General features: G+C 45.6%; 1 protein-coding gene across 1 annotated transcript; it reads left to right on the forward strand.

The window, feature by feature from the left end:
• The first annotated feature begins 1,540 nt into the window (after positions 1–1,540).
• Positions 1,541–25,825, forward strand: CHRNB3 (cholinergic receptor nicotinic beta 3 subunit). The gene is made up of 6 exons (XM_057697249.1): positions 1,541–1,592; positions 11,469–11,620; positions 12,587–12,631; positions 22,300–22,409; positions 22,645–23,527; positions 25,691–25,825. Exons 1-6 carry the CDS (start codon positions 1,541–1,543, stop codon positions 25,823–25,825), a joined length of 1,377 nt encoding a protein of 458 aa, XP_057553232.1.
• Positions 25,826–27,268: the final 1,443 nt, after the last annotated feature.

Genomic DNA, 27,268 nt, shown 5'->3' on the forward strand with positions numbered 1-27,268 from the left:
GAGGGGGTCTCTCAGGGAGCAGCGGAGGGGGGGCTGGAGGAGGGGGCGCGGTCCTGCCTCCCCCTCCCCGGCCAGGGCTGTTTTGATTCTGTGCTGGTACCTTGCTGAGCATCACCTGGTGTCGGAAGTTGCTAGTGCTCACAGTGGGGCCTTAGTGAGATACCGGGACGCTTCACATCGGATTGAATCAGTGGTCCAGCTTGGCTGTCAGCGCCCGGAATTTGCTGCTCCAGCGCTGGGGCCCCACCTGGCCCTATTCTCTTTCCAGCCCTGACCTACTCTTGCCCATTCATCAGGTTTGCATTTCTTGAGGGCCCCTGCATGTGGACAGCACTGAACTTGGTGAGAATCCGACCCACCGTGAACAAGAGGACTCCAAGAAAGGGTGGCGATTTCAGCCTCCGAGTCCCAGGAGGGACACAGAACAAGATGACACTCCTTGGGCTCCTAGGTGGCGCAGTGGTTAAGAATCCGCTTGCCAATGCAGGGCACACAGGTTCAATCCTTGCTCCAGGAAGATCCCACATGCTGCAGAGCAACTAAGCCCGTGAGCCACAACTATGGAGCCCATGTGCCGCAACTACTGAAGCCCATGCACCTAGAGCTCATGCTTCACAACAAGAGAGGAGCCACCGCAATAAGAAGCCCGTGCACTGCAATGAAGAGTAAACCCCACTTGCCGCAACTAGAGAAAACCCGTGTGCAGCAACGAAGACCCAATGCAGCCAAAAAAGAAAGAAATAAGTAAATAAACAAAAATAAACATTTTTAAAAACTTGAGGTGCAATTGCCATAACACTGTTGGTTTCGGGAGCACAACATAAAGATTCGATATTTGTATACGTCGTGAAATGACCACCACAATAAGTCTAGTTAACACCCATCACCACACATGCTTACAAAAATCGTTTTCTTGTGATGAGAACTTTTAAGATGCTCTCTTTTAGCAGCTTTCAAATATGCAGTGCAGTATTATTAACTACTGTCACCATGCTGTACTTTACATCCCCAGGGCTTGTTTTATAACTGGGAGTCTGTACCCTTTGACTCCCTCCTATTCATTACCCTGAAGCTCCAAGTCCAAAATGAAGGACGATGGAGGAACACTGTGTAGGAGAATCTTTCATCAGCTTCCATGTTACGTGTTTTCTTAAGTGGTGCTTCCCCTTCACCCAGCTCTCCAACCATAAGAACAAGAGCACAGGACATTCAGAAGTTGCCTGGCTCCCTCTTCTCCCCATTGCCCTGCATCTCTTTGCGAGACAGCGAGTTAATAAGTCAGGAGTTAGGACCCAGAGATATTTCTCAGACTTACACGATCTGACAGCCGGCTGGAAATCAATGAGGTGCACTTTCAGAGACATCGCCCTGATGCCAGGCGGTTCAACCCTGTTTTACCCTCTTCAGGTGTCCACTTTCTCTGGGTTCCACTCTGGGCTCTGAAGCACTGCATTTCCTTTTCAACCCCCTCCCCCCTTTTCCGATGGAAATACCCTGTTGTTGAAAAAGAAGGAATTATCTTTCTCAAGCTGACATCATGATGCTGGCAGATGTTATCCTGGTACTCAGTGCCCTCGGTGTCACTCACTCAGGTAAGCTCAAGGTAAAGTAAATGAAAACTTGATCATTCTTGCTGCTGATAATGTTAGAATTACAAAATGTAATATGTAGGTACCTTTAGGATAAGCTTTAAAATGTGGCTCTGATGGGTAATTCTATGAAATCTGTATATTGCTAAAGAAATCATATCTATGAATACCATAATGTTTATGCTTTTGTCACTTATTGTGTTGTTCCTTTGGAATCATGGTGAGCTTGGTGGGAAGCTGTAAAAGCAGGGAAAACGTTGCCAAATGCACTGAATGGTACTCAGAGAATTGTTACAATATTTGGCATAGAAATTGACAATATCAACATTTTAATGTCATGGCTATTAATAATCACTACAGCTGTGTATAGATACTTAACTGTCCAAAATATCACGTTGATATAGAAATACTTTCATAAATGTGTCTATGTAGGTATATTTCGTATGTTTGTATGTCAGAATTAAACAAGATGTGTATCACATGTCTGTGAACCCGTGTGAGTTTCCTGTGACTATTATTCACCAGAAAATAGAGGAATTCTTAGTAAAGAATGAGCACAAATAAAACAAGAGAGAGAGAGTAAAAAGGAAAGAGGAAGAAGACAAGTGAAAAGTTTAGGGAAAAGTGATCCGTGTCACCTGCCAGTTTTCTGGGGTTTGGAGTCATCTCGCTTTTCCTGTAACTTAATAGAAAGCTCTCCCTGTGATACCAGAAACCATACAGAGCCGGGAGCCATGGTGAGAAAACAGTGTTATTCCTTTAGCAATTTGTATCTCCTTGTCACTCGTATTTTTGCCATATTTGATTATTGTAGTCTTCAGATGGAGAACCAGAGGCACTGAGATCGATTTGCCCAAGTCCTGAAAAAAATCCTGGAATTAAAAGTTGTAAGGCTGTGAGGCGCACACACCCGAACATTATTGTATCTTCAAAAAACGTAGCCTTTCTTTATACCTGGGCTCAAAAACACACGGTCATTTCTAAGTGCAGAGAGTGTCAAACCCACTTTCAAATATCACTAAATTTGGTCTCTGCAAAGTCTTAAGTGCAACTTGCCAATCATAAAAATAATAAATAAACTTCTGTGTGTTTTAGCACTCAATTAATCATAAAAATAATAATCGATTTCTATACAACTAATGTCTGGTGTTTTCCTGCCTTAATTACTACAGCATCCTATTTCCTATGCAAGAATTGATTTCTACCACTCTGTTCGCAGAAAAACCATCTCCCTGGTTAGCAGGGGTAGTTAGCGTAAACCCTCTGGTTCACCTATGCCGTCTCCTCTGTGCACAGTCACAGTTACATAAGAAAGTTGGAATCGGAGGAGAGTCTGGTCCTTGTTTTCCTGTGTGGGCTGCAGGGGTTTGGGAATATATTCTGAGCTGTACACCTGTCACAGATCTATAACAAATCCATGTAGTAACCTGCAGTAACTCTGGAATTTGTGAGTAGTTCTAGATCTACTGGAGTCTCTTTTTAGATCTGTACCAGCTTTCCTTAAGTTCTGTAACTTCACTACTTGTTGTAAAGAAAATAGTTTCTTTTTTGTTACACAAAACCACCTTTTTCAGAACAGCTGGATCCAGGGTCTCAAATGACATCACTTAGATCCTGTCTCTCTCCCTTTTTCTGAATCCTTTAGTATTACCTCTATTTTCATGCAGGCCCTTCCTATAAGATTATTGTTAAAAATTTTAAATTGCATCCTTCACTTCTGAGATCCATAAAAAAATTTTCTCTATTTTTAAATAAAATTTAAAAAAACAGACAACAACTACCTTTTTCAAATTACAAGGGACAAGCTCTCATGCGTGTGTTTCTTCTTTAGGTGGCAGGATCATTGCCTATGGCCACGTGACATCTCGTATTACTAATTCACGCTTTTTTGTCAGCTCCCAGAAATAGGGGCTGTATCTTATTCATCTCCCCATCAGGCTTACCACATGATGACCTGTGTTATTCATTCAAAAAAAAAATACTTACTGAGGATCTACCATATTCTAGGAATCGTTCCCGTATGTGGGTTACAAGGAGGAATGAAACAAAGTTGTTTTAAGAAACTCTCATGCTAGCAAGAGGCCATGAAATATTTACTATTTGAGTCCACCCTGAGCGCTAGCTCTGCGTGTTGGCAGCAGAGGCGATTTCTGGTGTGATTTTTTTGGACAAGGTGGTGACAATGAAAGGCAAAACCGCAGTATACCAAAATGTGTCAAACAAAAACTACGCCTCCCCCAACCACGCTTGCTGAGGTCTGAAATTCTTCAATTATTTCTTTACTCTCCTAGCTGAGGATAAACAATGGCGTCGTTTTCAATAAAATCGTAAATAATCATGGGACGTTTCATCTACTAAGTTTTTTTTGTTGAAGTAGAGTTGATGTATCATATTATATAAATTACAGGTGTACAATGTAGTGATTCACAGTGTTTAAAGGTTATAACCCATTTGTAGCTACTATAAAATATAGGCTATATTCCCCGTGTTGTACAATATATTCTCGTAGCTTATTTTATACCTAATGGTTTGTTCACTGTAATCCCCTAGCCTATATTACTCCTCCCCTGTTCCTGCTGGTAACCACTAGCTTGTTCTCTATGTCTGTGAGTCTGCTTCTTTTTTGTTATAGTCACTAGGTTGTTGTATTTTTATCATCTGTTTAGTTTTATCAATTGTTTATACTTCGGTGTAAGAGAGTTTGTCAAAATTTTGCTGAAAGCGGCTGTTGATATGGGGGTGAGGAGAGGGCAGGGGGTCTGAGCGCCTGAAGAGAGGAAACAGCAGCACGAATAAAGGGACCAGAAGCTCAACTTGTGGGTTCCAAAGAGAACTTGTCTCAAGCTGGTTCTGGGGCCCCATCCAAACCTGTCGTGATTCCACTCACTGGGGTCCAGAGAGCCCTAAGCTCCCTGCAGGGAGTGTCTAGTCCTGGGGCAGCTTTGTTTACCTGGGTGCCTTCTCTGCTGCAGCTAGGCGTGAAGGGCTGTTCTCCAGTCAAGGGTGCATCTTAAACTTGAGCTCTCTGTGTATCTTTGGAGCAGCAGATACTGGCATTAAGAGGTCACGTTAGTGGCTGTTTCATGGACGTAAAGACCCTAGAAGCACAGTGGCTGGACCTTCCCGATCATCCGCTTCCCATTTTCGCTGGGAGAGGTTAAAGGTTGTGCTTCCGACCACACAGCCTGGAATCAGGACCAGACCTCTCGTCTCTGGGCTTGAGCCAGGCCTCTCAGTGTTGAGTAAATATTAATTGGACTCTCATTCTAACGACTGATGAGTCTGGCAGGAGACTCGGCGTCCTGAGCCAAGAGCAGGGCGCCCTCCTGCAGCACTGCCCCACCCAGCTCCACGTGGAGGAAACCACTAGAGTCAGTCAGGGCACTGCATATCTATCTGTCTGTCTGTCTGTCCACATCACTCACACGTGCTCTCTGATTCTTCCTCTTCTTGCCCTCTGCCTGCGGGGCTGCTTGTCCGGTCCCAAGGGAAAGATTTTGACAAAGAAAAACGAGACAAATATTAAGCAGGGATGGGACTTCCCTGGTGGTCCAGTGGTTAGGACTTGGAGCTTTCACTGATCCAAGATCAAAGATCCCACGAGCTGCGCGGCACAGCGGGGGAAAAAGAAAAAAAAAAGTAGGCAGAAGAGAAGAAAGGGGGGAAAGAGGTTTCAGGAAGAAATGAAAATTCCTTTTTTATCGAAAGAGATGGTAAAAAGCATCTCTAACAGGCAGCACACATGCTCTGAAGATGTGCTTTAGACTGTGTGTGTGTGTGTGTCATGGGGGGGCTGCAGGAAAATGTGGGGAGACCCTCGTCCAGTCTGAAGCAGGATGGCTCTGCTCTGTGCCTTTAAAGCACCGGACGTCCCCCTCCCCAGAGCGTGATCCCCGAGCAGCGCCCATCTGAGAGCCGCCCACCCACCCTGCAGCACAGCAGCCTGCCAGGTGCCGCCTGCAGCAGGAGGGAGATTGGGAGGGGAGGATTACAGCACACCCTCAGCAGGGTCGAGTGTCTCCCCACGAGCAACAAATGCTACCTGGGACCTGGTTTTAGAACGTCATTCTTCCCCGCGATAGGCAGCTCGAAACAACAGTTTGGAGAATCATGCTAACAGCATAGCCACACAAATGGCAGTAACAACTGGGATGTGTTCACAGAAGTGACTTCTTGGCACCGTTTTATGTGGCAGTGAGATCACAGTGGAGGGAACCGTCCTTTGCCTCCTCAACCCTCAAAGAACCTCATGGGCCAGTGGAAAGACGGCCTCTTGGGAGTCAGAAGACCACACCCCCCCCCCTTCGCTGGGTGACCCCTCGTGGCTCCCCGGGGTCTTCACCTGTAAACGGAGGGCTCACATCATTGTGAAAGTCCTTTTCTGGCCCTATGTACTTCACATCTTTATCGCTTCCCGTTCTTTCCTCTTTAATCGACGCCGAAATTATTTACGAGGACAAATGCCCTCCCATCCCTCCCCGGGGAAGCTGACTTTGGGGGATGCAAAGCCCCACAGCAGAGGAGGGGGCGGGGGTGTCACTCATCTTCCAGGAGCAGTGTCCTCACTTGCCAGTGAATCACTGACATGTATCTTAGGATAGTGGTCTTGTCTAATTCACCTGCAATATAAGTCCATTTGCAAAACTGGTTTACACACCACTTTTCAGGAATTCATGTCTTTCTCTTTCTAAAATTTATTTTTTTAATTTTATTGAAGTATAGTTGATTTACAGTGTGGTGTACATTTCTGCTATACAGCAAAGTGATTCAATTATACATGCATATATTCTTTTTCATATTCTTTTCCCTTATGGTTGACTGCAGGGTATTGAATACAGTTCCCTGTGCTGTACAGTCGGACCTTGTTGTGTATTCTCTATAGAATAGTTTGCATCTGCTAATCCCAAACTCCCACTCCATCCCTCTCCCACCCCTCCTTGGCAACCACAAGTCTGTACTCTATGTTTGTGAGTCTGTTTCTGTTTCGCAGATAGGTTCATTTGTGTCTCATTTTAGAAGGAATCTATTTCTTTCTTTTTTTTAATTAATTAATTAATTAATGTGTTTATTGGCTGCGTTGGGTCTTTGTTGCTGCACATGGGCTTTCTCTAGTTGTGGCGAGCGGGGGCTCCTCTTCACTGCAGTGCACAGGCTCCGCATTGCAGTGGCTTCCTGTGGAGCACGGACTCTAGACATGTGGACTTCAGTAGTTGTGGCACACGGGCTCAATAGTTGTGGTTCTCAGGCTCTAGAGCTCAGGCTCAATAGTTGTGGCGCACGGGCTTCGTTGCTCCGTGGCATGTGGGATCTTCCTGGAGCAGGAATTGAACCCGTGTCCCCTGCATTTGCAGGCGGATTCTTAACCACTGCGCCACTTAGGAAGTCCCCCGTTTATTTCTTAAGAGACCACTTGCCTGGGAATCCCAAGAACATCTGTGATTCCACGTCCTCTGGAGCTGTGAGCCGGTCCCCTGTGCACAGAAAGTGCCATTATAGCCTTTTGTGCATTTATTCAATCATTTGCTCATTCACTAAAATCATCTAATGTTTATTGAGGCCTTAGCCACGAAGAATCAACATGGAAGCCCTTGCCCTTCCTTGTAACGTTCTATTTTACATGAAGTACAAACCAGAAACATTTCTGGGCCTCTCCTCTACCTCTGCTCCAATAACATCAATGACTTTAGCTTCTATTTTGGGGAAGGTACTAGGCAGAAGGCACTCAACCTTTGGCCTTTTTCTCTTCGTTTTTGGAAAGCTCTGGTTCGGGCCATGCAGGTTTGTCCTCGCCAGCTTGGGCCGCCCTAACAAAATACCACAGGCTGGGCGACTTCACAGAAATCTATCTTCTCACAGTTCTGGAGGCTGACGTCCATGATAAGACGCCAGCAGTGGCGATTTCTGGTGAGGGCTGTCTTCCTGGCTGTGTCCTCACGTGGCCTTTCCTCTGCGCTCGCCCGGGGAGAGCTCTGCTGTCTCTTCCTCTTCTTATGAGGACCCCAATCCTATCATCAGGGCCCCACCCTGATGACCTCACTTGACCTCGGTTACCTCTTTTTAGGCCCTGTCTCCAAATGCAGGCACACTGGGGGTTAGGGCGTCAACCTATGGGTTTGACGGGACAAACATCCAGTCTGTAAGAGCCAGCACAGAGCCACGCCGTTTCCTCCTGGACCCCGACGGCAGCCCACCCTCTGACATGGCCCACGGGGTCAGCACACACACAGGTGCCCGAGAGCAGATCTGCCGGCTTCCCTCTGGATGAGGGTGAAGAGCGGGTCTGGCCGTCCTCGCAAAGGGTGGCTTCGGGGGTGGTGGCGCTGGGAGGTCAACTCACGGTCTGAGGAGACCCTTCCCAGCGTGCAGCTCCCGCTGCGTCCAGACTGACGGTGAGGTTATCCTGCTAGCGAGGGAGGTCCAAGTACAGTCTCTGCTCTCCCTAGGGTCCTTCTCACGCGCCCCAGATCATGAGGGTGCAGGGCTGTCCCAGCTAAGAGGCCCATGGTGTGTGTGGTGTGTGGTGTGTGTGATGTGTACTGTGGTGTGTGTGTGGTGTGTGTGGTATTGTGGTGTGTGGTGTGTAGTGTGTGTGTGATGTATGTGTGGTGTGTGGTGTGCAGTGTGAGATGTGTGGTGTGTGGTGTGTAGTGTGAGATGTGTGGTGTGTGGTGTGTAGTGTGTGTGTGATGTATGTGTGGTGTGGTGTGTGTGGTGTGTGGTATGTGGTGTGTGTGATGTGTACTGTGGTGTGTGTGTGATGTGTAGTGTGAGATGTGTGGTGTGTGTGGTGTGTAGTGTGTGTATGAGATGTATGTGTGGTGTAGTGTGTAGTGTGTGTGTGGTGTGTGTGTGATGTATGTGTGGTGTGGTGTGTGGTGTGTGTGTGATGTGTGTGGTGTGTGGTATGTGGTGTGTGTGATGTGTACTGTGGTGTGTGTATGGTGTGTGGTGCATAGTGTGAGATGTGTGGTGTGTGGTGTGTGTGGTGTGTAGTGTGTGTGATGTATATGTGGTGTGGTGTGTCATGTGTGTTTGGTGCGTGGTGTGTGGTGTGTGTGATATGTAATGTGTGTGTAGTGTGTGTGTGATGTGTGTGTGGCGTGTGGTGTGTAGTGTGAGATGTGTGGTGTGTGGTGTGTGTGATGTGTACTGTGGTGTGTGTGTGGCGTGTGGTGTGTAGTGTGAGATGTGTGGTGTGTGGTGTGCATGGTGTGTAGTGTGTGTGTGATGTATGTGTGGTGTGGTGTATGGTGTGTGTGTGGTGTGTGGTGTGGGTGTGCTGGTTCAGACTGTGCAGTGGCCCTCAGCCTTCCCGGAGCCTCTCCACATTGTGAGATGTTGTCCTCGGTGACTTGTTCTCGGGGCTGAGCTGGGACCCAGGGCTCAGGAAGTCACGGGTGTCCCTGGCTGTCGGGGAGCCGCGAGGGGAAGGTTTAAGCTGGCGCCGCGGACGCTGAGTAGATGCGGCATCTGTACAAGGGAGGCGGGCGCGGGGCGGGTGGGCAGGACCGCCGGTGTCGCCGAGCCCCGCGCGCAGCCTTCCCCCTCTTAGGGGAGGGCTGCCTGCGCCGGGAGGGTGGGGGAAGGGGGGCGGGCAGCCCTGGACCCCCCGATTCTCCTCCTTCTCCTGGGGGGTTCAGCTCCGGCCCAAACTCTCCGATGCCACTAATTGCGTGGTTATCAGCTGGGCAGGCAGCCGCGTGCCAGGCGCCGTGCTGGGAGCTGCCGTGCTCTCGGGCCAGACGATAAACAAGCGGACATACAGCACCGTTTAAGTGCTCGATGCAGGATGAAGTGCCCTCGTGTAAAGATACAGCGTACAAAGTGCACACACGGTTGTGGGCGGGGAAGGGGGGGGAACCTTTAGATCCTGTAATCCCAGGGACCTCTCCAGGAGAGGACGTGAGCAAGGCAGGCACAGGGTGGAGGTGAGTGCCGGCCCCCTAGGGCAGAAGCCTCCAGAGCATGTTCTGGAAAGTGCATAAGGGCTGAGACCCAGGGTGAGGGGCGAGGCCAGAGTGGGAGAGGGTGGGCGCCCTGTAGGGCCTGGGAGACCATGGTAAGAACTGGGGGTGTTTTTCTAAGTTTGATGGGAAACCTTAGGGAGGGTTTGAGCAGGAAACTGACATAATCCTCTTCTGCTTTTAAGCGATGGTCCAGCTGCTGGGCAAAATGGACTGTAAGAGTGAAGCTATTAGGACACAGCACATGATTCCAAGAGGGAAATGATGGAGTCTGAGATCAGGGCGGTACCCTCGGAGGAGCTGGGAAGTCATCAGAGCTGCGTGCTGCTTAGGAAGCTAAGCCCAGATGTGGGTAGGGAATTCTGGAAGTTCAGCCTCTTCCCTCAGAAGGCTTAGGGGAATTTCTATTCCCTATCCTCCCACTGCCCACATTTCCAGGAAGGGTTTAGGGCTTCTGCAGAGGGTGGTCCTGACCACTGCCTGCTGACCTGCTTCTTGAAGCCACTCTGCTGGCTAAGAATAGTTGAAGTATCGAAGTCTGAGAATGGTTAGCCTTTGGAGTAAATAAGGACAGATGAAGGTTGTTACATCTCCACCACTCAAGTACATCTTCCTCAGCTTTCTAGAGCGGAAGAGAAAGGGTAGGAGCTGCTAGAGCACGCAGCCCCTCTTACACACGCCCTGCTCACCCCAGAAACAGCATCATGCATTACATTTTGAATCACGAACCCCCAGTAGAGTGAAGGTCTCATGCACGTGCGGGGAATGTGTGAGATTTTGCTTTTTCTCCCACAAAGAATCCCTGGGTTTTCATTGGGTAAACGTGACGGTGTGTCTTTTGGGAAAGTGGAGGATGCAGAATGAGTCGTTGCAGGATTTAAGAGGGTGCTGGACAGAGCGAGAGGGGGGCCATATTTAAAACAACAGAGAGCCTCCTGGTTTTAAATTGGACAGCACAGCACTGAAAAGAAACAAAACTTAACCTCTAGACCATGTTCCTAAACCATTTCTTCAACTTGAGGGTTAAAGCTTGAAATCAGGATGTTTCTTAGGCTTTCATACATTTGGGGGCAGAAAATAGTTGTTGGAACCTGGTTGTTGGTCAGGGAAGGTCTTTGGAAGGGAAGAGTGCCGCGGGAGGAAGGGAGGGAACAGGCAGGGCACGTGGCAGGTGTTCCGTGAACATGTGCTGAACGTCCGGAACGTGGCCCTGGCTCTCCCTTCACCAGTTCATTCATTAAGTAGATACCAAATGAGCTCCTGCTGTAGCTGTGCCAGGTGCTGGATGGACATCACCAGACAGCACAGACACTGTGCCTGACCTCATGGAACCCGAGGCGAGGACAGACAAGGACAAATACATGACAAATCGTGATCAGGGATGTGGAGATGGAGGGGCCAGACCAGGTGCAGTGATGGGCAGTGCACGCAGGCAGAGACCACGTCCATCAGGAGGGGGCACGGAGCAAGGCGGGGCTGTGGATGATCCTTGTGGGGTCAAGGCGTTGACCTCTTGATGAGAAAGTCCTGTAAGATAGCAAAGCTCTGGGTACAGTATAGAGTCTACTTTTATTTTTTTTCTCCAGTTTTTTGGGGATGTTATTGACATACAGCCCTGTGTAAATTTAGGATGTACAGCATAGTGATTTGACTTACATGCATCATGAAATGGTGACTACGATAAGTTTCGTGAATATCCATCATCTTATATAAATACAACATTAAAGAAATGGAACGGAGCCTACTTTGAGCTGTGCACTTGGGGAGGGACCTGGTTGAGGAGAATGTTTAGAAAGAACCCCTGTGGCCTCAGCCCTGCCTCTGCTGAATCAGGCTGTTGAGAAATACACGATGCCCGGCTGGAGGATGCAGGGCCAGCCTCCCAGGTTAATTTGGGTCCCCTTGTGTCTTACAGCTGCTGCGGGATTCAGGTCCATAGCCGAAGAACAGGATGCGCTGCTCAGACATTTATTCCAAGGTTACCAGAAATGGGTTCGCCCTGTGTTACATGCTAATGACACCATAAAGGTATATTTTGGATTGAAAATATCTCAGCTGGTAGATGTGGTGAGTAATCCTTGGCCCTAAGCTGAGAAGAACATGCATTCCTTCACCCGTTCTCGAGGCTAAGATTTGATTTTTTCTTTCCCCATGTCTGCCATTTCCGTTTTAAAAATAACTCACTGTGAGAGAAAATCTGCCGTAAGAAGCCAGTGAATTGACCCAAGGAAAGAATGAGAATGTCATTTTCATTGCAACACTGTTGGGGGAGGGGACTTTTTCCTGGGGGGGGGGGGCGGGCGATGTGGCTGCTAGGAGGGCGTCACCCCTGGTGGTTTTGCTGGAGCTGCCAAGGTGAACATCTGGGGGAGGGGCGGGGCTGCAGAGAAGGCGGGGCTGAGCCGGGGCTGGCAGGGAGAGATGGCACTCCTGGGCGAGGGCCCGGGTGACCCCATCCCCTCTTGGATCCCCGTCAGACCCCATACCTTTCCCTTAACATTCTCAGCTAATTTTCCTATTGGACTCACATTTCTGCCATGATGTCCCTGGCGAAACCTGTGAACTTTAACAACCCTAATTCTGAAGAATCATTCTGCTGTGGTCCCCAAATCCTAGAATAATCCTCCCCCCATTGCCCAAATCCCCTACCCCGCCACAAGTGCACACACTCATTGCCCCCCCGCCCCCCGCCACTGACCCAATGCCCAGGATTCCTTCTAGAAAATCTTGCAAAGCCTCTCTCCCATTTAGCTAATATTTCATTCTACTTCACACCCTCATCATGCCTTCGGTTATGCAATTTTGTATATATATATATCACCTCAATGAACAGTTACTTACTTTATTATTTTTCATTTTAAGCCAAATATACATAATATTTTAGGGTCCCAATGCCATTTAACTGTTCTTAAGTTCAGAATCCTTTTCACTTTGGACCCCTCAAAGGTGAGACTCAGGAAGTCTGTCTGACAAAAAAAAAATGCGATACACAGTTTCACTTAATTTGTATTTACATCTTTTTAACTGTCTCAGGATGAGAAGAACCAGCTGATGACCACCAACGTGTGGCTCAAACAGGTAACTGTCAGTCCCCCCCCCCCCACAATGTTCCCATTCTTTTCTGCTGAGAAAGCCTCCCGTTGAAAACTAATTATTTTAAAGAGCATATTGGGTTTTTCAGGGAGGTATTTGGGAGTGTTTGGGGAAGGGTTTCTTCTTTGTCGTTCTCTTCTGTGAGAGTCGGAGGGCAGTCTGGAAGCCCTCTGTCTTCTTGCTCTTGGAATGGGTCAGTCCACGGGCGGGGGTGGGGAGGGTCCCCGGCCCTGGTCTCTGGGCTACTGGTGTTACCGAGTCCAAGCTCGTCCTGCTCACCATGCAACAGGACAATAAATTCAGACGAGTTGTTGGGGCAAGGAATAGCAACTTTATTTGGAAAGCCAACAGATGGAGGTGGTGGACTTGTGTCCCAAAGAACCATCCTGCCTGAGTTAGAGTTCAGGTTTCTTTTATATGAAAAGGGGAAGGAATAAAGTCAAGCACTTCCTGGTTTCGGTCGACCTCTGGAGGGAGTGTGTTCATTTCTTCCCCCTGCAGTCATTCACAGGCGGGCCTGGTCAGGATGTTTCCTGTGAGCCAGACAAAGGGATTTTAGCTTAATGCTCATTACCTGGGAGGCCGGGCTCCCAGAGACAGGCCATTGTGTATAATTTAAGCTTATAGGCAACGTCCCTTTAGTGATTAACTTGTAATAGAATGCAAAAGGTTCTCCCCTATCACACTTGGAAAAAAGGGGGGAAAGTTTCCAAGGTGCAGCCTTCCTCCATTTAAGCTTCCCAACCGGATAAGAAAATCAGGGATGTTAAATTCGCCCTCCTCCCCCTGGGTCCTCCCTGGGATGACTCTACCCCTAACATTATTCCCTAGAAAGAGAAAACAGCAGATGACAGAGGCCACCCACCATCAACTTCAGAACAAGGTGAAGCCCAAGTCAAAATGGTGAATCCACGATTTCCTGATATGACTGCAAAAGCATGTGAATGGTTTGCAGCTCTTAGATTGGCCATAGGCTGTTCCCTGCTCTTTCTAGAGTTGCCAGGGAATAATTACCCTTCAAGTTTGCATATGTCATGTAAAGGAGAAAATATTGGCACCTCCTTGTTAGGAGGTGAGAAGGTTGATTTACTTGTTAGCCTTTTGTTTTTGTTAGCAATTATTTGTTTTTTACCAGATGTCCAGCTATTGCCTAATCTCCCAGAGTTTTAAAATCTTCCCAGTGTGGATATGTTAACTGTTTCACTTAGTTTTAATGTATATACCTAATATTTTTCACTTGTTTATGTTGAAACGAGTTATCTATTCAGGTTTAGCACACTTGTTCAGGTCTTTCTCCTAATGGTTTATAAGGAACAGTGGAGAAAAGAGACTGTAAGGAGACTCCCTAGACTTCATCTGGTGTCATCAAATTCCTCCCACCCAAAAACTTTGATCAGAGTTGGATAATTATTAGAAATTTTACTAGCTTCTAGTTCTCTGAGTCTTTACTTGGTACGTATGTTAGCATGTTATGAAATGGATCTGCATATTATTTTATTTGCAAATAGAAATGTCCAGGATAAAATAATAAGCTAGGAGTGTAGATATAAAAATACAATTTAAATAAATGTATTTTTCAATGTACCTATCTCATTCCTCGGAGCTTATCCCACGTTTGCACTTTAGAGGCTGTGAAATTTGGAGGTATTTTGAGTTCATAAAAATCAGTAAGATGTCCTGTATTTGAGCTTTCAGGGAAGAGAAGAAATGCTTTTCCGTGAAAGTGTAAATAGGCTTAGGAAGTTGGCAAAAATAAAATAAATGAACAGACTCTTACTGATTCACACATACCTCCTCCAACTGCCCCTTGAGGTTAAGCTCTTACATAGAAAATAATGGTCCAAGACCCTTGGCCTTTGAGATAGTAGGAACTTCTCACTTTTCTTGAGATTTTGGAAATAAGAAGTCATTCTAGCCAAAGAGAACAAGGTCAGACATGAAGGGAAGAAACCGCTGCTCCTCGGTTTCTACCTGTACTTTGGAAACAACCTCCAGCAAAGCTGTGCCCCCAGAATCATGGTGGCCTGGTGAGTGCCTTCAGGTCAAGACAGAACCACACCTAAAAATCCCCAACACTCAAAACAGAGCCAGAGAAATCTCCAAGGGGAGGTGGGGGACGGCTAGCTGACACTTAGAAAAGCCAGCTGGGGACTTCAGTTCCCATGTCATAGAAGTAACGAGAGTACCATGGTTTCATCCAATTAATTTGCAGTGGGTGGTCATCGCTCTTATCCGTTTACATTTCTTAACCTCTCTGAATTAGCAAAGCAGGAATCATTACCCTGTTACCAGAGACTGAAGAGTCTGCCTCACCAGACTGGAATCAGCTTTCCCAAGTTAGCGTCTTGTCTGCACATCCAGCGTTGCACAAAACATCAAGACCTGTTTATAAATTAGAGGAGGATCCAAAGTAAGAGAATATCAGGAAGCTGTTCCATTCACACAGATTGGATTTGGAGCAGGAATGTCACAATAGTTTTAGTCAATAAGGGCTATGTTGTGGCACAAACAATGTGAGAGCCAAAAAGAAAGCGAATCTATGGCCTGGTGGCAGGCAGGGAAGGCTACATTGAAGAGGAGGCAATGGCGCTCCACCATGATGTTACTTTTATGCCTTCTTTTAAGCTTTTTAAAACTAAAAATGTAAAAGAAAGGACAAAAGAAAAGGGATGATAAAAAGAAGATAAAATTGACGTTTTTAGAAAAAACTAACTTTAGTGTTTTACACAGATGTCAGTTTCAGAGTAGCCAACAACAATACTGAGGTTTATTGAGCACCTGTTAAGTGCCCAGTCACTCTGCCGCGTGTGTCGCGGGAATGAACGCATTCATTTCTTACTGGCTGTAATTCTTACTGCCTTCTAAGGCAGGCCTGTTATTATTCCCATTTTGCAGATGAGAAAACTGAGGATTGGAGGGCTGGAGTGACTTGTCTCAGGCTACATACTATTAAGTGTAGTCTGGCTTATATAAAGAAACCATTTGCTTCCTCAGTCTGGAGGGAGCTGATGAATCCCCTCTTAGGGCTGTCCCTGTAGAGTCCAGTTCCTAACCCTGGCCTTCCAAGGCTTCAATTCCTCAACCTCTGGGATGTTGCATGGAGCTGGTCTAGAAAGATGTGTAGGAGAGAATGAGGCTAGCATTCACTCCACCTTCCACTGATTCCACAGGGTTTATTGAGAGGCTGCTAAGGGCCAGGCACTCTGCTAGATTCCGGATGTACAGAGCTCAAAACAGCCCCGCCTTCAAGGAAAGGATCTGGTGTTAGTTGTGTAAAAAATAACTACGGTAATATGATAAACACCATAAGGAAATTATATACCTAAGGTACTGTCATTACAATAATGACAAAGAAACAGGGAGTAAATCTGGGGACGCTTCCAAGGGGAGGAGACATTTTAGCTGGGTCTTGCAGGATCAGTAGAAGTCCTACAAGCCATAAAGGTGGAGAAGTTGTGACCTACCTGAATAGGTTTCCCAATACCATGACTTCCCAAAGCTCTCACACCAGAGCAAACCTACAGGAAAGTCTTTCCAATCACCCCTGTCTACCTCAGTCAAAATAAAGACAAAAATGACCAAATCTTCCTCTTCTCATTGCCCTCCCAGACACTGAGAAGTGCTCCCTAGTTCATCTCCACAGAGAGAATAAAATTCTACCTACTTGGACCAAAAGCATGTCTCCTGATAGCATACGCAACAGAGATGCTTGGTATTTTTTTACCCAGCTCTTCTGCCGTATCTTCTATTTCCTTCATTCTCGCCTGATATATTTAGACATTTCTCTTCTGTCCTCTCAACCACAGACCTTTACAAGCACAAATTTAATGACATCCTGAGAAAGTCCTCTACGTGGAGCTATTTTTATGTTATTGATTTTATTTTGCAAAGTTGTTTGTTGTCCTCCTTTGTACTGCCAGAGAGTAATGAAAACCCTATAACTCGTAAATAGATTTTTAACACTGACTCACTGAAGCTCCGTGAGAAACACTGCCCCAGCCGCTCAGATTCTGCTTGTCAAGGGTAGGAAAACTACACTGTAGGCATCCAAGAGGTGATGGAAGATGAAACCCCATCCCTTCTTTAATGACAGGAGGGCTGGTCGTTTGCCTAGATATTATGGTGTGAATAATCACTCTGACAACAGATGTCAAGTGTATTCACTCAGCCAGCACTTCCTGAGCACCTACTATGTGCCGGGACGGTGTAGGGCGCTGGGTCTGCACTGCTGGAGGCAAACTTCAAAGAGCCAGTGGGATTCTGAGCGGCAGGCTTTGCTGTAGCTGAGAGCGGGCTGCTGTCCTAGCCCCACGGAGACCCCGGGGGAAACAAAGCTTCCTGAATCTCTGCCTAGGCCAGTGCCTTAGACCGGTGTTATTTCTCCAACAGCTAATTCCTGTTTTAGATCAACAAAAAGTTCAGAAACATGATGAAGGCTACGTTGGATGAACGCCTGTAGCTGGTTTGCAGGAGAACACCAAGAAGCGAGTTTGTTTCTTAACAAACCCAAGGAAAGGACGGCCTTGCCATAAGGCCTGGGCCATCTCCCCAAAGCCCAGTTATCTTCCACAACTTGCAATGGCACTTATACGTCTAGGAATTTACCTCAGACCCCCTCATCATCTTATTTTCCTTCCTTTCCTACAGCCTCACTCTGACCTTAGCAGAGGAGGTCTTCTGATTCACGTGGACCTTGAATAAGAATCAAGCAGAGTGAGTCAGGAATCCAAAGTCTCTCTGTATAAACTTGGGCAGGTCATTTCGCCTCTCTGACCCTCAGTCTCTTCATCTAGGAAGTAGAGGCAATGCCTGTTGTCGCTGGGAGGTTCAAAGGGATCGTGTGTGTGTGAATGTGACTCCTACATGGTCTGTCACATGGCGGGGACTTAATAAATGTCATTTCCTGGTGCCACCCTTTTAGGCTTTGTCTTCCTTAATGACAAAGCCCATTTCTTGGCCTTGACAACTAATGGATATAATGGGAATATGAGACATAGAATATGTCATGTTGCTGTCTTTAAAGTGAATCAACATTAATTTAGTTTTAAAAATTTCACTCCTGACTTTGAGATAACTGAAGACCCCAGGGGTGTCCCAGAGGCTGCCAATAAAGGCACCAGCAAGGAACATTTGTTTCTTACTATCCTTTGGTCTTTGGATTAAGAATTATTATTATTGGGACGTCCCTGGTGGTCCAGTGGTTAAGAATCCACACTTCCAGTGCAGGGGGCACAGGTTCGATCTCTGGTCGGGGAACTAAGATCTCACATGCCATGCAGCATGGCCAAAAAAATTTTTTTAAAGAATTATTAATTATTATAATAATAATTTTTCTAGTTATTAAGAATAATTAGAAGACTATTTATTATAAAAAGTCATTATTGATTGTTAAAAAACATGCTTTAGGTTTAAATGAAATTTGGTTCTAGATTGTGGGTGCTTTATGAGCGATATTTCAGGTAATATATGTAAGAAAAGACAGTTGTAATGGAAAATACAGGATATGGATTTGAGGTTGCATTTTTCAGAACTAAGAGAGCTAGATGGGGAATATTTTTCCATTTTTTTCTCGTCAGAGATTAACTTTGGTATTTGGCCCTGGCCTACCCAGCGCTCCCCTGTTTCGTATAATAACAAGCTCTCACGCCCAGGACTGCTGCAAAGTGGAGCTGATGTTTGCTCAGGGCTTTGGGAATCTTGCCCAGGACACACTCCATGAACACTGGGTATTGTTTCTAATCTTTGGCTTTAAGAAGGCAGAGATAGGAGGTTAATCTCCAAATACCCCCAGGGTTTCAGAGAGAGCAGGGAAGTCTCACAGCTCCTTAGAGAGCAGGATCCAGGATTTGGGCCCTGAATCCTCACCCTGACCCAGCTGACACAAGTAGTGGTCCTGGGGTGTGGGGCCAGCATCATGGCGGACCACACCCTGCTGGAAATTCTGTGAGCCCCTCTGATGGGCACATCGGGGAGACATCCCTGATTCCCCAGGTCTGACCTCAGAAGGACACAGAGGTTGTGAGGAATGTCTCTCTCAACCCCGCAAAGGAGCACAGCTGGTAAAGGACGGTCCAGGGGTGGAACTCTAATTCAGTGTTCTCTTTATCTTCTCTCTCTCTCTCCCCGGATACCCCCAAGTAAGTGGCATTGACCACAAGTCTCACCTGCCCGCTTTCCTTTACTGGTCAGGAACGCACCCTGAATCCACTGTGCTGTCTTTATGTCCTCCTCAAGGATTCAGACATATCCCTCATTCATCTGTCCACTCACGTCTGCTGTTCATCCTGGGGCAGTGTCCACAACAGACTTGCCCCCTCCTCCAGCACCCACGGCCCCTTCCTACCCTCTGTCTCAGCTATGGTATTGCCACATCAGAACCTCCTTCCCTGTCCACTCACTCTCCTGCATCTTTACACCCAAACCTTCACCTTTGTGGCAACGACCACGGGGTGTTTTGATGGTTTGCCAGTTAGTTTACTGGTTCTTGTCTGAGGCAGCCCCAGCTAGGAGGACAAGGTGGCCCTGCTCGGTGCTGGTACAAGCCTCGTGTGCTTGTGGAATGAAATAATTCCCCCAAATTGTGAGCCTCCTAAAACACAGCCTCTGTGCTCTCTCTGGCCACAGCTGTTCATCCTGCTGCTGGAGGTCTGGTGAGCAAAACAAATCTTTCTGACTGAACAATCTCTGCCCCTGGGGCTTGGCCCACTTCCCTGAGCAGAGTCTGTACAGGCGGTGTGTGTTTTCTGGGATTTGCCCCCAGAATTTGAGCTCCCCACCTTCCTTCTTGACTGTAGAGCCGGGCTTCCGCAGAGACGGGCAGTTCCTGTAGAAGAGAGACGAGTGAATTCCAGGGGCGGGCAGTTTCATTCACTTCCAGATCTTCAGGTTCCTGGCGGAGGAACTGTGGGTTTGGACTCACTGACTGTGCTCACTTAACACTGATTTAAAAGACGGAGCCGGAGTGTAAGAGCCCAGCTCCAGCTGGTCTGCCCAAGCGCATGTCTGTCCCCGGAACTCATCACCTGTGTGCCTGCAGCTCGCTCCCTGCTCGAGATCTGTTTTTATATACAAAAGTATACTATCCATATATAAAGACCTAAAAACTCAGTAATAAGAAAACAAGCAACCCAATAAAAAAATATGCAAAAGGTTTAACCACCACTTCACCAAAGAAAACGTATGGATGGCAAGTAAGCACACGAAGAGAAGCTTAACATCATTTAGCCATTAGGAAAATGCATAGTAAAAACTGTGAGGTACTACTTTACAACTATTATACTATAGTTAAGCATTTAAACGTGATGATACCCAGTACTGGAGATGACGCCAGAGAGCTGGATTTTCATGCATTGCTAGTGGGAATGCAAAGTAATTCAGCCACGCTGGTATGTGTCGTATGAAGTTAAACATACTCTTACTCCATGACCCAGCCATCCCACTCTTAGGTATTTACCCAAGAGAAAAAAAAAAGAATGTTTTTCACCCCTCAAAACTATAAAATGTTTATAGTGGCTTTATTTATAATCATTAAAAACTGGAAAGAATCCAAATATTTTTACCTGGTGAATGGATTAAACAATCGTGCTCTATTCATACAGTAGAATACCTCTCACTGGTCAACATGAACAAGGTACTAATATAACCTAGAAGAATCCAAATGTTTTAAAAGAAGTCAGGATGGAAAAGCTATCCATCCTATGACATTCTGGAAAAGGCAAAATTATAGGATCAGAAAACAGATCCCAGTGGTCGCCAGGGACTGGGAGTGTGGGAGGGGTCGATTACAAAGGGGCAGCCCGAGGAAAATTTGGGGCCAGCAGAGCTATTCTGGTATCTTGATGGCACTAGCGATTATCCAACTCTTTGTCTATTGAACTGCACACAAAAAGAGTGAATTTTATTGTAAGTATATTTTTAAAACATAAAAGTGAAAACAAACCAAAAATGCTGCTCTGAGTTCCCTTTGACATTTCTGAGATTCAGACTTGCTGCTGATAGTAGAAGTCTCCTTAGCAGGAGACGAATTATTCTTAGGAAAGAAATTATATAATTGCCTTTCAAAATGGGCAGAGGAAGAGGAAGGAAGAGAGAAGCCTGAGAGTACCAAGTAAGCACGGTAAATACTTTATTAGTTTGGGCTCTTAAACTGTCAGTCTTCATATGCATGGTTTTCCATAAATAGTCATATGATTTTTTTAATCCTTTAGAATGTAGCTTTTTTTTTCATCTTTATTGGAGTATAATTGCTTTACAGTATTGTGTTACTTTCTGCATACAACAAAGTGAATCAGCTATATGTATACATATATCCCCTCCCTCTTGAGCCTCCCTCCCAACCTCCCCATCCCACCCCTTTAGGTCTTCACAGAGCATCATGCTGATCTCCCTGTGCTCTGTAGCAGCGTCCCACTAGCCATCTATTTTACATTTGGTAGCATGTGTGTGTCAGTGCTACTCTCTCACTACGTCCCAGCTTCGCCTTCACCCCCCCGCCCCATGTCTTCAAGTCCATTTAGAGTGTAGCTTTTTAAAGACCTGTATCTTTTAAAATTTGTTTTTCAAGGCTCAAGCCTCACAAATATTGTCTGAGAGAGATGGTGTCTCATCTGGAGTGTACCATTCAGTCCATTTCCAGGCATCATGCATATTTCAATATTTTACCATCTAGTGAATCATCCATCTGCTGACTCCTGATTTTTTAATGACAAAGTTGGCACCACTGGGCTCCAGGAAGCCTCACACTAGGCACAACCTCCCAACTTCCTGAAATGTCATTGAATATTCTCCTACAACATTCCTCAATGTCCACATGACAGGCAGTGGAATAATTAATTTTCAGGTCGGATTTCATAAGATTCTAGATCCCAAACCTTTTTAAGTCCATGTGTGCTGTAGTTGGGTCATCCATACATCATCCTCGTGACCTTCATAATTCAATCAATTAATGGTCAGTTTTGTTCATCTGGACCCATCAGCCCCTATAAAACATGCTAAATGATTTCATCCTATTACGAGGAAAAATATGCAAGCATCTGGAGGCTAACAACATTAGGAATATAATTTAAAACTGGATTTGGTGCTCACAAAATAAATTCAGATTAGAACTTAGAAGGAAATTCTTGGAAAATATTTTTTTCATTGGATAAAAGTTATAATGTCCTCGAGAGTAGCCAGCAGATACTGGATGTTTCCCATGAACATGCTGCATGCGTCCTTGTCCAAGACTCTTGACTCATATTAAAAATCATTTGTCTCAATCCCATTATCATGAGATACAACATCTCTGGACCAGCTCTCCTAGAATAAACTGAGTTAGAGCTATCTTTGCTTTTCTTTTGTTCCTTAGGAGGAAACAGGCTGGAAAAATAGGTCATGAATCAGTGGTGTTTGTTGCTGAGCCTCTAAATTGTGAGGCAGATATGGCAATTTTGGAAACCCCAGGCGTGAGAGACCTGGGTACCATCAAAGACCACGCTGGCTTGAGCTGTGCCTTGAACGGCCCTGAGTTATGGGTAGGGTCGTGAGGTCTAAATTGGATGAATTCCCCTTTTAAAATAAAACACTGGATTAGTAAATTAACATAAACTTGAAGATTCCAAACTCTAATGCCTTGAATTTTCAGAATAAAATTACAGTATATTCATTTCACACAGGAATGGACAGACCACAAGTTACGCTGGGATCCGGATGAATATGGTGGCATTCATTCAATTAAAGTTCCTTCAGAATCTCTCTGGCTTCCCGACATAGTTCTCTTTGAAAAGTAAGTATCACAGAAGAAAAATACACTGATTGGATTAGGAGTAGAAATAGAAAAGCCTGATTGCACCAAAATAATTGAGAGAAAGGTACAACCTTAATGAGAAAATTACTCTTTTTTGGAAATATTGTTTGACCCTGTGGTAGGAAAGCAATAAAATACAAATAGTACAGTGGTGGGGAAAAAAAAACAGTTAATATGCGTTCAACTGACCATCAAGTGAACTGTTTTTCGACAGTGCTGATGGACGGTTCGAAGGTTCGCTCATGACCAAGGCCATTGTGAAATCCGATGGGACCGTGGTGTGGACGCCTCCCGCCAGTTACAAAAGCTCCTGCACCATGGACGTCACCTTCTTCCCATTTGACAGGCAGAACTGCTCCATGAAGTTCGGGTCCTGGACTTACGACGGAACCATGGTTGACCTCGTCCTGATAGACGAGAATGTGGACAGAAAAGACTTCTTCGACAACGGCGAGTGGGAGATCCTCCACGCCAAGGGCACGGCAGGGAGCAGGAGAGATGGCCTGTACCGGTACCCATTCATCACCTACTGCTTTGTGCTGCGGCGCCTGCCCCTGTTCTACACCCTCTTCCTCATCATCCCCTGCCTGGGGCTGTCCTTTCTGACAGTGCTCGTCTTCTACTTGCCTTCCGACGAGGGAGAGAAGCTCTCCTTATCCACCTCCGTCTTGGTTTCCCTGACAGTGTTTCTCCTGGTGATTGAGGAGATCATCCCGTCCTCCTCCAAGGTCATCCCGCTCATAGGCGAGTACCTCCTGTTCATCATGATCTTTGTCACCCTGTCCATCATCGTCACTGTGTTTGTCATCAACGTCCACCACAGATCTTCCTCCACTTACCATCCCATGGCTCCCTGGGTCAAGCGCCTATTTCTGCAAAAACTTCCTAAATTACTTTGCATGAAGGACCATGTGGAACGCTACTCTTTCCCAGATAAAGAGGAAAGTAAACCAGCAGTGAGAGGTAAAGTCCTGGAAAAAAAGAAACAAAGGCAGGTTAGTGATGGAGAAAAAGCTCTGGTCGCTTTCCTGGAAAAGGCTGCAGATTCCATCAGATACATTTCCAGCCACGTGAAGAAAGAGCATTTCATCAGCCAGGTGAGGGGAACTTCGGGAGTGAGGACTGAGATTTTAACGTCTGTTTACAACAAACGGGGTCCTTGTTTAAAACGTGACCTTATTAGCGCTCTGCTTGACAGCATAAAGCTTAAAACAAGCCCTGACACAAGATATGGACTTTAGCATGGATTTTCAGGGAGTTTACATAAACAAAATGCGCAAAAGAGAAGCAACTGTAGATTAAGCATTATTCCTTATAATTAGACTTAATTCTATTTAAAATAATTCAATTCTACCTTTTCAGTTGGCTATCCTCATCTCTGGTCATTTATCTCTCATTTTTTGTGGGATGATGGATAGCTCTACTTCAGAATATTTGGAAATAAGAAAACAGAAAGAATCAAGTTTTAATATAAAAACATAGTGTTACAACAAATACTTAGTTCATCAGATTTATTATTTTTTTTTTTAATGTGATGAGTGTGTGGATTTCAGACTCAGAACTGTCCTGGATGAGAAAAGCTACTTAACCTGAACTTCAGTTTTCTGAAACTTCCCTTGAAGGGCTATTGTGAGGAGTTAGTGACACCAAGCATAAAATATGTACTGTCGCAGCGCATGTGGTCTCATGGTTGTGTAAGTCAATAAATGTTAATCCTCATCTCTCTCCTCCCCCTCCTCCCTCCCTCCTCGAAATTGTCCTTCCCCTGCAGAAGGAAAATATTATTTGACATGTAAATATTCAGCACAAAAACTGGTCTGTTGCTTCAAACCAGTTAATATTTACACCAGTGTATAGGGTTCAATTACTTTACTCTAAAATCAGTGAAAATTAGTGCCAAGAACCTGACCCCATTAACAAACTTAGGAAAAAATAGTGTTTTTTAGAAATATCCTCTACATTTTATGTAGATACTGCCTAGTATCTCTTCTCTCTTACAATTTGTTATTTTTTCATCCACTGAATTTTTTTTAAAAGCACTAGAAAAAAATGCTGCTATAGAACAAACATTTCAGCTATTCTTAAGGGTTTTTCTTTTTTTTTTTTTGGTTCTTTCTGTCTACATCTTTTAGAATTTTTTAAATTTTAATTTATTTTTATTGAAGTATAGTTGATTCACAATGTTGTGTTAATTTCTGCTGTATCACGAAGTGACTCCGTTTTATGTATGTGTATATATATATATTCTTTTTCATATTATTTTCCATTATGGTTTATCACATGATATTGAATATAGTTCCTTGTGCCTTTCAGAAATTCTAATACAAAGATTTAAATAGCTTTTCTAAAAATCATAAAAATAACACATCATCAGCATAGGGAATTTGGAAAATGTAAAACATTTAAGATGTTCACATAGTTAATAATCCCCCACTTAACGGGTGACACGTTTAGCATTTTCATCTGTCTTCATCTGTCTTCTTGGTGGTTCCCCAAGGTTTTATTGCTAAACCTCTATGTGCACAAAATACATTCAAGTTCTGCATCAGCATCTATGTTCCTTCCAGAATGGCAGATGTCCTGCTCGGTTCCATCTTTATCAAATCCCCATGCGGTAGAAATGGGACACTTATTTTCCCTTGAAAGATCACTGGCCACATCTCTGAGACAACCCCCCACCCCGGCCCTGCAGCTCGTCCCGCTCTGACCTTACGCTCACTGGAAGCTGCCCTGTCTCCTCAGCCTCCCTTCCTCCAGAGGGACGTGGTCCCCTCTCGCCCTCAGCAGTTCCTGTCATCTCCTCCAGGAGTGTGCATCGCAGCCCCACCCGCCTGTGCAGTGGAGGAAAAGAGGGCCTGGGACAAGTGACCACAAAAATTCTTATTTTATAAATTTGTGATGTGTTTCCTGTGTCATATCGGGAAGCACCACAGTAAGAGATGCTGGCTTTTTATTTGGATAAAAATCAGGCATTTCCCATTTTAATCAGTAACATTTACAAATGCGTCAGTGATGGTGCTCTTTCAATTTTATATCCTCAACGGTGATGAAAGTGTTTTCCCATGAACTTGACTTATGGATTGTTTCCTTGGGAACCATCAGAGAGGTACTGGGAAACCGATGTCGCAAGGGATGTGCCAGGTGCGTTTGGAAAACTGCAGGGCTGTAAATCTGAACAGGACTCTTTTGAAGTCCCTTGAAATGTATTCAGAACAACTGCCCAGCATCTTGAATGGGAGGCGTCTTTTTCTCTTTTGCAGGTGGTGCAAGACTGGAAGTTTGCAGCTCAAGTTCTTGACCGGATCTTCCTGTGGCTCTTTCTGATCACGTCTGTCACTGGCTCGGTTCTGATCTTCACGCCCGCTTTGAAAATATGGCTCCAGAGTTACCATTAGGGACAAGCCCCCAGAGCAATCCAAAACACGCACATACAAACAGACGGAATTACACCTGAGAACTGACTTCCAGCCCCCACGTGTACACAGCAAAACGCCCACATACAGACAGAATTACACCCAGGAACTGACATCCATCCCCCATGTGTACACAGCATCCAGACTCACGAGCTTGTCAGGAGGCCCCGAGCATGGATGCTGTCTTGTGTCATCCTCAGGGAGGCGGAACCTTGGTTGCCATGAGAGTGAGTTGGGTTTAAATCAAGCAGACCCTCCTCGGCCTTGGCTTCCGTGGACATTCAGGGAGGAATCGTGTGTCCAGGCCTGAGCACACACTAGGACCACTGCTGTGTCCCACCAGGAACTCTGGGAGGGGGTGTGGGCTGCCCTGGGCCTCCTGCATTGGCTGGTGTCCTTGGTGGTTCTGCCCGGCTGCCAGCTGGTGCTGTGTGTGATGCTTCTGCAGCGATGCGGGGGAGCTATTGGGGGAATCACACTGGCACCAGGGCACTGGGCACAGCACACTTGTCATTACGAAGATTCCAAGACAGCCAGTAACTCAAGTCGCGCCCAACCTGGCATTTGTTCAAAACGGTCTGGCCTGAACGTGGTCCGCCTCTGAGCCAGCTTCCTCATGGGTCCTTCATGGTCTTATGAAGGTCAAATGCGAGCCTGCCGTGGATGGCGACTCGCTTTAAGGCCGCAGCAAAATAATTTACAGTAGAAACAACATCATCAGCTAACAGGAGTGCAGTCATCAATACCCATTCTCTTTTTCTAGAAAATTGAAGTTCTGAACATATTCTGTGAATGGATTTTTATGTCTCTTCATCTATTCTAATCCATTTCAGCAGCACCTTCCAGGCTTTCCATCCTGTCTCTTTCCTCCTCCTCCTCCTCCTTCTTCTGAGAATATTTAAGTCCTACTCTCTTAGCAAATTTCAGTTATAGAAAGTAGCATTATCAACTGCAGTCACCACGTTTTACATTAGATTCTCTGACTTATTCATCTTATAGTCCAAAATGTCTATTCTTTTACCAACCTCTCCCTATTTCCTCCACCTCTCAGTCCCTAGCAACCACTTCTCTACTCTGTTTCTATGAGCTCAATTTTTTTTTTTTAATTCCACATGTAAGTGAGATCATGAAGTATGTGTCTTTCTGTGTCTGGCTTATTTCACTAAGCATCATATCCTCCAGGTTCATCCATGTTGTCACAAATGACAAGGTTTCCTTCTTATTATGGTTGAATTAAATTCCATTGCTTATATATCACATTTTCTTTATCCATTCATCTGTCGACACTTAGGTTGTTTCCACATCTTGGGTAGGTTGTTTCCACATCTTGGGTAGGTTGTTTCCACATCTTGGGTATTGTAAATAATGCTGCATTGAACATGGGGATACAGATATCTCTCTAAGAGAATTATTTCGTTTCCAGAA

Source organism: Hippopotamus amphibius, chromosome 10 (genome assembly GCF_030028045.1).
Source record: "Hippopotamus amphibius kiboko isolate mHipAmp2 chromosome 10, mHipAmp2.hap2, whole genome shotgun sequence".
Taxonomy (NCBI): domain Eukaryota; kingdom Metazoa; phylum Chordata; class Mammalia; order Artiodactyla; family Hippopotamidae; genus Hippopotamus; species Hippopotamus amphibius.

Coding starts and splice junctions, on each gene's coding strand:
- CHRNB3 (XM_057697249.1), top strand. CDS start 1,541: ATGCTGGCAGATGTTATCCTGGTACTCAGTGCCCTCGGTGTCACTCAC. Junction 11,621..12,586: donor TATCTCAGCTGGTAGATGTG/GTGAGTAATCCT, acceptor TAACTGTCTCAG/GATGAGAAGAACCAGCTGAT. Junction 12,632..22,299: donor CCAACGTGTGGCTCAAACAG/GTAACTGTCAGT, acceptor CATTTCACACAG/GAATGGACAGACCACAAGTT.